The sequence below is a fragment of the Dysidea avara genome, chromosome 6, assembly GCF_963678975.1.
Source record: "Dysidea avara chromosome 6, odDysAvar1.4, whole genome shotgun sequence".
NCBI classification, from domain to species: Eukaryota; Metazoa; Porifera; class Demospongiae; order Dictyoceratida; family Dysideidae; genus Dysidea; species Dysidea avara.
This window is the reverse complement of record NC_089277.1, coordinates 14,223,768-14,234,664: the sequence shown is the minus strand read 5'-3', so window position 1 is coordinate 14,234,664 and position 10,897 is coordinate 14,223,768. Positions and strand designations below refer to the sequence as shown.

General features: G+C 38.3%; 1 protein-coding gene across 1 annotated transcript; it reads right to left on the bottom strand.

The window, feature by feature from the left end:
- Nucleotides 1–269: 269 nt before the first annotated feature.
- LOC136259272 (tripartite motif-containing protein 2-like) lies at nt 270–2,459 on the bottom strand. Its single transcript, XM_066052760.1, has one exon. The coding sequence runs from the start codon at nt 2,457–2,459 to the stop codon at nt 270–272; it is 2,190 nt and encodes a 729-aa protein (XP_065908832.1).
- Between the last annotated feature and the right edge of the window lie 8,438 nt (nt 2,460–10,897).

The following is a 10,897-nucleotide window of genomic DNA, read 5'->3' as shown; positions in this document are numbered from 1 at the left end:
TGATACATACAAATCACTACAATGTTATGTAGTTATATATGCATGGTGCATAGTTTAAGGTGGTATAGCTACACAGGGAACTACAGATTGTTAATGTTTATATATAAGCATGCTGCGGTGTATGAAATTTAACCACATACAAAATAAAATGAAATATCTACTAATACAATTATCATCAAAACACAACAGTGTTAGTGTTACACTACTAGTGTATAGTTTACATAGTCACTTCACTTCCTGTAAAATATAAACACATTATTGTTATAAGGTCAGTAGTTGTTAAAGATCTGAATCCTTTTGTTGTTGTGGTCACTAACATAGATGCCACCATTAGGACTAAGAGCTACATGAAAGGGGGAGTTAAACTGGCCATTAGCAGATCCCCTGGATCCAAAGCAATGAATGAAGCTACCAGCATTGTCAAAGACAGACACACGATGATTACTGTCAGTTACTAAGATGGAGCCATTCACATCAGTGGCAAGACTATATGGGGTAGTCAGCTGACCCCTGTTAGATCCTTGTGTACCAAACTTGCCTACATAGTGACCATCAAGAGTAAAAGTGACTATGTAGTTACGATTACCATCACAAACAAGCAACTGATTATTGACATTAACTGTTACATCATAGGGATTACCTAACTGACCAGAACCAAAGGAGATGCAAAACTGACCATTGTACTGGAACACTGATATACGATGGTTACTATACTCAGCCACATACACCCTACCATTATGTGTTGTGATACCATATGGTCGCTGTAGTTGACCATCACCTGAACCACGACCTCCAAACTGCAGCAAGTAGTTACCATTGTCATCAAACTTCTGTACCCTGTGGTTCAACTTATCAACCACATATAAGTAATTGTCATTATCAAATGTAATACCGCGAGGCTCACTAAATTGACCGACATCGCTACCGTTGCTGCCAACATTCCTAACTAACTTATCCTGACCATCAAATACATACACACAATGGTTGGAGTCATCAGCTACTGCCCATACTCCATTCCTACCAAATGCAACACCCCAGGGTCTACCCATGCTACCATTATTATTCACTATCTTGTTAGGCAGGTTAAGTGCCTTGTAATTCCTAACCACAATGCTGTAGGGACTTCCCTTGATTTCCTGACCAATTATGGACACATGTAACTTTGCATCTCCAACCTGCTCACTTACTAACGAAGTCACATAACTACCATCATTGTTATCCCTCACCTCCCCAACAGTCACATTGCCTGCAAATGATTTTAACTGGACAAATACCTTGTGACCTCCTGTGGAACAATGATCTCCATTGCTATCCTTGGTGATGATTGTGACTTCTACCTTTTTACCTACAATGATGGATTGTGGAAGATTAGCTACCTCGGAAAGATTGGCATTAGCATAGAAAGAACCAAACTGCGGAAAATAATCCCTGCTGGGAGTAAACTCCATTGAGGCTGATTGTACCGGATGTTTGTTCAGTTTCTTGTACTTCTCAGTTAGTTGCTGCATACCATCAATCACTTGTTTCTTTGCAGACAGTGCCTCTTGGTCAGAGCTCTTCTCTAGAGCATCGTTCAATTCCTTCATGCTCACAAGTTCAGCTTGTGTTGAATCCACTTCATCAAGTTGTGTTGTAAGTGCCTTCTCTTTCTGTGACACTGTGTCACATACTTGTTGCTTCAATTGATCTCTCTGCTCCAGGAGCTTTTCAACCAGTTCATCATAATTTTGATCAATTTGCTTGTTCAATTCATCACCCTGTTTTCTTATCTCCTTCATCATCTTGTCAAGGTTATCATGTGTACCAGACAGATCTTGGATCATTTCTTCTATTGGAGTGGTGACCTTCTTTAACTGAGACCGGTGCTTACTGGCTATGTTTTTTGTTGCATCATGATTGTGGCCATTGTGTTTCTTCATTGTACAATACATACACACCAGTTCATCACATGTCTCACAGTAGTACTTCAGTTGTTCATCATGATCCTTACAAAGTGGGATCTTCACCTTAGCTTGGATGGTTGGCGTGTCTTTGTTTGATCTCAGTTCAGTTAATGGTACAACATCATGATTTCTTAGCTGTTTGTTGCGCTTGTGGAAGTCATTACAAGTGTGACACAGGAATGAGTTGCAGTCAGGACAAAATGACACCACAAGATCATCCTCATCACAGCTATCGCAATTGACTTTCTCTTCCCCAGCCACTTTCTTCTTCAGAATCAAATCATCAACTAGTCGGTTGATGAAGAAATTGGTAGCAAATTGCTTCACTCCTCCTGCAGGTACCTTAGCTTCTTTCCTGCACTCAGGACAGATGATCTTGGATTGTACCTGCATCTTCTCCAGACATCCTACACAGTAGGAATGATAACAAGGCAGATATTTGGGGTTGTTGAACAACTTATAACAAACTGGGCAAGTTAAATTATTTTGAGCTTTCTTCACCTCCACTGCTGACATTGTTCACTATAATGTGAAGAATAAAAAAATATTATACACATGATAACAGTAATAAGGACAAGTCTATTTTGCTTTTTTCTACCTATTTTTCAATTCTTTTCTTTTCCACCTATCATGCTCCATATTTTGCTTGAGAATATCTATTTTGTTTGCTCAGAATTAATCTTTGTTAATTGACCATTTCAAACTGCAAAGTACAACTCGCTTTAAAATGACAGTTCTATTACATGCAGCATCTTGATCTCCATATGCTCTTACCATTATGCTAGCTATATACTGTTTTGCATGTGTGACTGTTCTACTGCAGAGTATCTTAATCACCACTTGCTCTTCTGGTAACAAATAGCTACTGTTCTATTAGACTGTATCAATCGTTTGTGCAATATTTACGTCTGCTTCACCAAAAATATACCTATTATACCAGCATTTTGCTCATTACTTTAACCCACTCCAGGGCCAGAGGAGGGAACATTGAGTTGGTCAGACCATGCATTGCATAATTATGTTGAAATTACTACTGTATACATGGTGCTGCCAATGAGAGAGGAGTTGCTGCACAGTGTGTTCACACACTCTGTGAAGTGCGAAGTACGAGTTCATGTTGAGGGTCCGCTAACAACTAGGGCTGAGCGATACTGCCATTTTAGTATCACGATCGATACTAAAGCCACTATTCACGATACTGGATAGTTCACGATACTTACAAATAAGTCAATCATAGCTGGTGCTACATAGTGTATTCCTCAGTATTCCTGCAGGAAGTCTTCAAAAGTAGCATCAAACTAGCCACTATCATCCTTGTTTACAGTAACAGTTATTGTAACACATGCTTTGAGGTTATGTTATGGTGTTCACACTTCTCTGCAGGGGTAACCAGGTTATGACTTAAAGGATTCTTGAGCCTAGTACAGCATAACAAATAATGTATAGGCATGGTATCACGATAGTTAATAACAAAATATCGCGATATCGATACTTTCAAAATATCACGATATATCGCTAAAACGGTAGTATCGCTGAGCCCTACTAGCAACCAGTGCTTTCATTGGAATATCCCTACTACAAAGTACCACCATACTGTATGATTACATTACAGCAAACCAACATCAATAGTCACATGAATTATGTGAATGATTAAAAGTTGCAAACTTGGCAGAAAATTTGCTAGCCATTTTGTCTCTGTGAACACCTTTGCTGTAAAAAAAGGCACATCCATTGCAAGAAACTATAAGTACCTGTAACTAAATGTAAAAACAGCTCAGTTGTGGAGAAAGACCTCATTGAAAGTACAGTGGTTCCAAAAATATCCAAACTCACTGGGCCCTAGGTGTGTTCAGATAATGGAAAAGTTTGGATAAACAAAGCGCTTACATTTATATACAGAGCTCAGTTATAATGCTCTAATATAACGGTCAAATCCACACTTCAGATAACAGAACATCTGGATAATCGATGGCCGGATAATTTATAGTTGTAACATGGGCACGAGTGATTTGCCTGATATGAATGCCCAAAGCCCAAGGGCTGCGGGCATACATATCAAGAAAATCACGACTGCCCATGTTACAGCTACTATGTAACACTTCTGTTCAGGCTGATAGCCTTGATGCCAATACAAGTGTAACCACTGGATTCGTTTTATATGCATGCCTGATAGATTATGGTTAGGCAGCAAATAACATTGTAGTTACGACTGTCATAGTAAATGGACAAGTCCTACGGATATCACGGAAAAGTCGAGTAGAGCAAATTTCTAGGAATTCGCAAGTGTTTTAATGCTTTTGCATTATGTAAAGACTAATCACAACATGTACTAAAGACCTAAAGGGGAAAGCTTCACTATAGAGTGGTTAACTTGTATCATCTGTAATGTGGGCATGTCTGTATTAAAAAAATGTGTCAAAACACTTGTGAATGCACTATAAGACTAGCTCTCATCTTTAAGTAACATTTCCCAACTTGTAGAATGGCAAGGATACTGAAATACCTTCATTTGAGTGCTTCTTGCGGAAACACTTTAATTTGTGGTAGTCATCACGTGAGCATTAATTTATTCCCACAATCGATTTCAGTCTAATCTTGTATAAAAGCAGAGGGTAGTACCACTACCTCACCCACATCAAGGCCATACTTGCTTTGATGAAAGTGACTTGCTCTTTTAAAAGTGCAACCACTTTCCCGGGATACACTTCAATGTACACCGGTATACATTTAGATGTCTCCCTGTAAGGAGGTACACATGGAAAATGTGTTCTCTGGAATAGCTCATTTTCACACAAGGGTTAAGGAATGTGGTGGTTAATAATTGCGATTGTGCGACATCCGGTGTTCTTTAAAATGTATTGAAAGCCTATGGGAGTCAGGTAAGAAATCTTCATAGGAGCCTAAACTGTATCTTTTATTCTTATTATGAGAACAAAATTGTAATTTTCAGGTTGTTAGCATCACAATAGTACATAGTTTGTGAAGATTCGCTGTGTTGTAAAGCAGAAAGAAGCAACTTTAGCATGGCAGAAGACTCTAGTGACTTTGTTTTCAGCATCTAGAAAATCTACTTAGTGAGATAAACTTTGCTACTATGTTTCTACAAGGCTGGTAACAACACTATGCAAATTTTTATCGCAGAAATAGGCGATCTTTCATCGCTGTGCTTCTATCAATACTAGGCGATTATTTCTCCCGTTACAGTAGGTTTAGTGGCCATGTTTTGTTACCTAACGATCCTCTATACTTATAAGAGTAAAAATACTTTGCTTTTGGAAAGATGCAGCCTTTAAAACTTAAGATATCACTACCATTTGACACAAGATCGCTGATTTCTCGATCACAACACAGCGTATCTTTCCAATTTTCATGTCATTGTTGTAGTATATAATTATATAGTGGCTGCTATAAAAGTATGTTCTTATAATAAGAATAAACGGTATGGTTTGGGCTCCCATGAAGTGTAAAGGTCTTAGTCCCATAAGTTTCAATACATTTTAAGGCCTCCCAAAGGACACCGGATGTTGCACAAAATGTAATAAATTAGTATTCATTACCATACCGTGAATACTTTAGCTTGCGTGGAAATGGACTATTCTTTGACCTGAGGTGTCAAAGTGTTACATCGAAGGAAATACTGTAAAAATAACTGGCAACATAAACAGCTGATATCTGGAGCGGCCAAGGATCAATCTTAATACAACTAACTATAATAGCTTTAATCTATGCAAGAACACCAAACAGGTGTACCCATTAAAGTACCTGTAACTGGCAACTGAAAAATAGCTGATATCTGAAGTGGCCAAGAATGACTGTTGATATAATGAAGTTTAAGACTGAACCTTTATCATTCAGCTATTCACTCTTGCTGAATCCTAGAGATTAATTAATTTCTCTAATTGGCTTGTACTTTAACTGCCTTGATTAATAATCAGTGTAGAGCAAAAAGGCGACCAAATTACCAGCCAAAAAATTTTAATTAAAGATGCAGCAAGAGTGAATGTAGAACATAGCTGAATGATTAAGGTTCAATGTTAATTGCAATTAGTTGTACATCAACATTCATTCTTAGCCGCTTCAGATATCAGTTGTTTCGCTTGCTTACTTTTGATGGGTGCACCTGATTTACAGCTAAGGTGTTCTTGTATGAACTAAAACTTTGGTAACCATAGTTAAGTTGTATTAAGATTGATTCTTGGCCGCTCCAGATATCAGCTCTTTAAGATGTCGTTGAACCAATTAAGGGCAGCCATACAAAGTTAATTGGGCAGACTGTTTGTGATCGTGTGCAAGCAAACACGGAATCCATAGACCACAGTGAAGCATCTCAGCAGATAAAAGAGCGAGCTCTGTCAGACTGCCCATCTACTGTTGTTGATACAACTAACGTTATTCACGGTTTATAACATAATAGCTTGTCACAACCAGCTGCCATCCTGTGATTACTGTTATACTAGCCACATGGTCTACAAAGTTATGCGCCATAGACAATCAACAAGGTATAGGCATTGGGTAAAAGATAGGCCTGAGCCTATTATGCCAACATAATTAAATTTTGAGGAGTAATGGGTGGTTAGTTTTACTAGAATTATTCTAGAATAATTGGAAGCTTTCATTAGAATAAATGGCCAACTTGGTTAGAGATATCTTTGAGGACCCAAGGGGTGCAAATTCTGATGAAAGTAAAGATTCTGATTCATATGAAACTCAGTGTATACATGCATGTTACAGCTACGTAGCTGTTTTTAATTGGTGCATTTCTTCAATGACAGTGGAATTTTCATTTTCAGTTGATGCCACATACTGTATCATACAGTACAGTAGTACTGTACATTAGGGATCATGCAGTTTTGGGTTTTCCTAACCAAAACATTCACCCAAAAACTAACTTCACAACTCCATCCTGGCACCTTGGTAGTATTGGTTAGGTATAACCAAGCCCAAAAGTGCCATCAGTACGATCCTAAAGGCTTCCAATAAATTGTTACAAATTTTAAAAAAAAATTATTCAATGGAATTTTCTACTGACTAACTGCTTGCCTGCCTGCCTGCCTGCCTGCCTGCCTGCCTAATACCTTCAGGCAAGTGTAACGTGATAACAGCTAAGGCTATGGGCTTGATTTTTTTCACTGTTCGACGTCACTTCGTCCCGAGACGTGCCTTTTGGCATACCGCAGTACATACAATGCACACATCATGGACTTACCTTTGTCCTCCTTTGTGTCCCATTTCTTTTTGCTGACAGCCCAAGGTGTTGATACGTGGTAGCGCAATGCATGGGTTCCCTACAGTATGTTTGTAAACAGGAATCGTCCGTATTTCTGTGGTGACAGGATTGATTGCAGAAACGATTCTAACACTGTTCTTCATTTGTAACACTGTCTTAACGGGCTGAAAATACCTGAAAGCGAAGCGTAATGGCGGCTGCACTTTTGAGGCAGTAATTGATAGTTGGGGCGTGTGAATCATCAGATTTTTGTGGTGATTGGATTGTTGCAGAGGCACTTCTTCTACTGCTTTTCATCAGTAGCACTGTGTAACGGGCTGAACATAGCTGAAAGTGAAGCGTAATGGCCACTGCACTTTCGAAGCAGTATTTGATAGCTTGGGCACGTGCCGTTTAGACAAAAAAGCATCAATTCTGGTGCCATCCTTTCTTTTGATGCGGTATGCGTGGGTTCACCAGTCAAAATAATGTTACAAAAAAAGGTAACAAACAAGTTTAAGGAAAAATTAGGAATTTTAAGTTCAATTATAGAGATCATAGAAAAAAGTAGGGAAACAAGGGAGGTCGCCTACACTGGCTGATATACTAGTGAACATTTAATCCCTAATTCAGTCTTGGTCTTGGGGTACATGATCCCAAGACCAAGACACATGATCCCTATTCAAACTTAAAATTCCTTAAACTTGTTATAATAAATACACATAAACAATAAGAATTATGTAAAGAATAATAGGTCTCATGTTTGGGAATAATGGGTAATAAATTCTGGAAAGAATAATAGGCAAATTTGTAAGCATAATAGGCTCAGATAATAGGCTCAGGCCTAGTAAAAGACCATACTCTCTCTGATAGTCAATTGTCATTTTCTCCTGCAGATGATTAGGAAAGCCTAAGTGACACATTGTTTACAATTTTTGCATAATGTATGTACCAGTGATGAGAAGACTTTAATTAGTGCTAATAATGTAGAATTTCTTTATGGGAACTGAATACCATATTTATCCATATAAAAGCCCAGACGTTTATTTCCTATAAGTGATTTTGGACCCAGCGTGTAAACGAGCTCAGCGTCTATTCAGGCCCAGGCGTTTATTTCTTAGAGCACACGAGGCGAAGAGTAATTGTGAACAAAGTGGTACTGAGGGTACTTATATAATCAACTCAAAGTTTGGAATCTTCACTTTGCAACAATGAAATACAAGGTGAAGTGTGTTTATCCAGTATATAGACTCTTGTACAGCACACAACTCGGGTGTTTATTAGAATTATAGCCTAGATTTAAGGCACCCCGGCATCTATATGGACTCAGGCATGCATTCTGTAGTTTGGGATGAAGTACCCGGCGTGTGCTTGAACCCAGAAATTTATTTGAGCCCGGCTTTAATATGGATAAATACAGAATTTGTGACCGGATTTGCCTTTTCCATACATTTTACGTGTGAGCAAACAAACTACTATAAGAGTTGACTCTTACAATGATAGCTGCTTTTTGTATCAAGCCACTACAACAGTACACTTCAAATTTTCGCGATTTGGGCTGGATAAAGTTGTTAGCGAGCTTGTCAGCCAATGTTGTAGTCCACCAACTCCATAGTTGCAGTTGTGCACTTCAATTCTTTCCATGTTGTTATTAGTAGTGAATAGGAAAGCGTAGAATTATTCTACAAGGTGAGAAAAAGTTGGAATCAAAGTGGCTTAGTGCTATAGGTTGTTCATTGGCCAAGTTATTTGCTGGAAACTTCAGAGTTATGCAGGCATAAAACAAAGGCGCGATATTTCATGACACTTTGTACGATAAACTAAAACATCACAGGCTATCACAACAGCTTTTAGGTGTAGATTAAGTTGTAGACTAGCAAAGTTTTAAGATAGCTCATTAAACGTGTGGGTTGAAATAAATTGTTTTGTGCAGCTGGAATTAATCGGTTTAACGCCACCTTAAGTTACCAGTTATTAATCCAGGTATGAGCCCACAGCCGGCCGAAGGCTGGCTATGGGCACATGCCTGAAATTGTTTTCCAAAATAGGTGTCTGTGTTTGTATATTTGTACCACATGAGCAAAACTTTGTAAGCTAAAAGCAGCCTGTATGTGAGAAATGAAAATGATTAGGGCCTGTATGAGGCTTGCAGGCAGGTAAGCTTTAGTTTCATTGATTAATTGCCTAAGGAATAGTATTAGCTGCATGGGTACCTGGTATACACAACATCAACTTGCTTTTTTTCATGAGGTCTTTCTCTACAACTGAGCTGTTTTACATTGGGTTATAGGTACGTACTCGTAGTTTCTTGGATGTACCTTTTTTTACAGCGAAGGTGCTTTTGGGAAAGATATCACTCATATTTTGTCAGTGATGTAGGCTCACTGGGAAACGACAAATGTGTAAAATGCAATATTTAGATGTATGTGTCTATGCCAAACTGAATGTTTGATCACATGAAGGAAAGATAGTTTTAAGTTATTTTTGAACTTGGAAATAAGAGAAGAACCCCTTTGAAAACAACTCTTCAAAAATTACCCAATATTCAGCATGTTGAATGCAGATAAAGTTGCCAAGAGGTGTTTTGATGCAAATCCAATGCAACAAAACTACATGAGCTATATTACTTTATTCTTTACTCTCTAGAGCTCTACTTACCCTCTCCTTGCATGCTACAAGTACTTAACTCGCAGGATCTTCCTGAATTCACGTGATCTTTTGGTTTGAGAAAAAAAACCTTCCAGTAGTGACCTCGGACCATTTTTAATATTTGTATATTTTGAATATTTTACATTCCAGGTTTGTAATAGAGGTTAGGAATATCAGATCTGAAAACGGAACTTACATATCCTATTCCTTTGTCACCTTATGGCACAAAACATCTTACTGTTTAAGACATTTTTTGTACGGGGTTTCCCAATAGGAAAAATGGCACCACAACTTTAATGTAGGTGTATATCCATTCACTGTACTGGATTACTGGACTGGACTACTGGACTCACATAAGGTTTGCTCAAATACTTTTCCAACCACTAAAAGTGATTAGCCACATGATCATTACTTTGTGTACCACACACTCAGGGTTCTCAGTGTCTTATCTTGCATTTTAGAGACACATACAGCTACAGTAACTGTAGTCTAGTTTTAGTAGTCTATTTACATACATAGTAATGGTACAGTATGATAAGTTTATAATCAATAGGTTGATGTAAAATGTGTATGCTTTATACCTGCCTGTTTTATATTGTTTGCAACAGGAAGCTTTCTCTGGCTAAATAAACACTGCATACTCGTTGCCAATCTATAGTGAATACGCAGATTGCTGAAAGGTTAGGCAATGCTTCATTATAATTGCAGGCGTAAAACTGACTGAACGTTATGTCAATGTGTGCTAGTACAGGGGTGGATCTAGGATTTCAGAAGGGGGGGTGCTAACATGGACATTTATATATGTGGCAAGAAAGTTGATACAACTAGTGTGAGAACCACACTCAGTATGCGGAGCATGCTTTATCTAGGGGGGTCTGGGGGCATGTCCCCACAGGAAAAAGTTTGGAAATTTGGCCTATTGAGATTGAATTTGGTAGTAGTACATTTGAGTGAAAAATGGTGTCACTTTTTTATGTGAAACCATTATTCCCCATACAGCTTGTCAATATAACTAAAGGGCGCAGCCATGTAGCTAAAATTCAATCTTAGACTAACATCTTAAAGAACTATAAGTGGAAGCATATGGGTATCAGCTGCA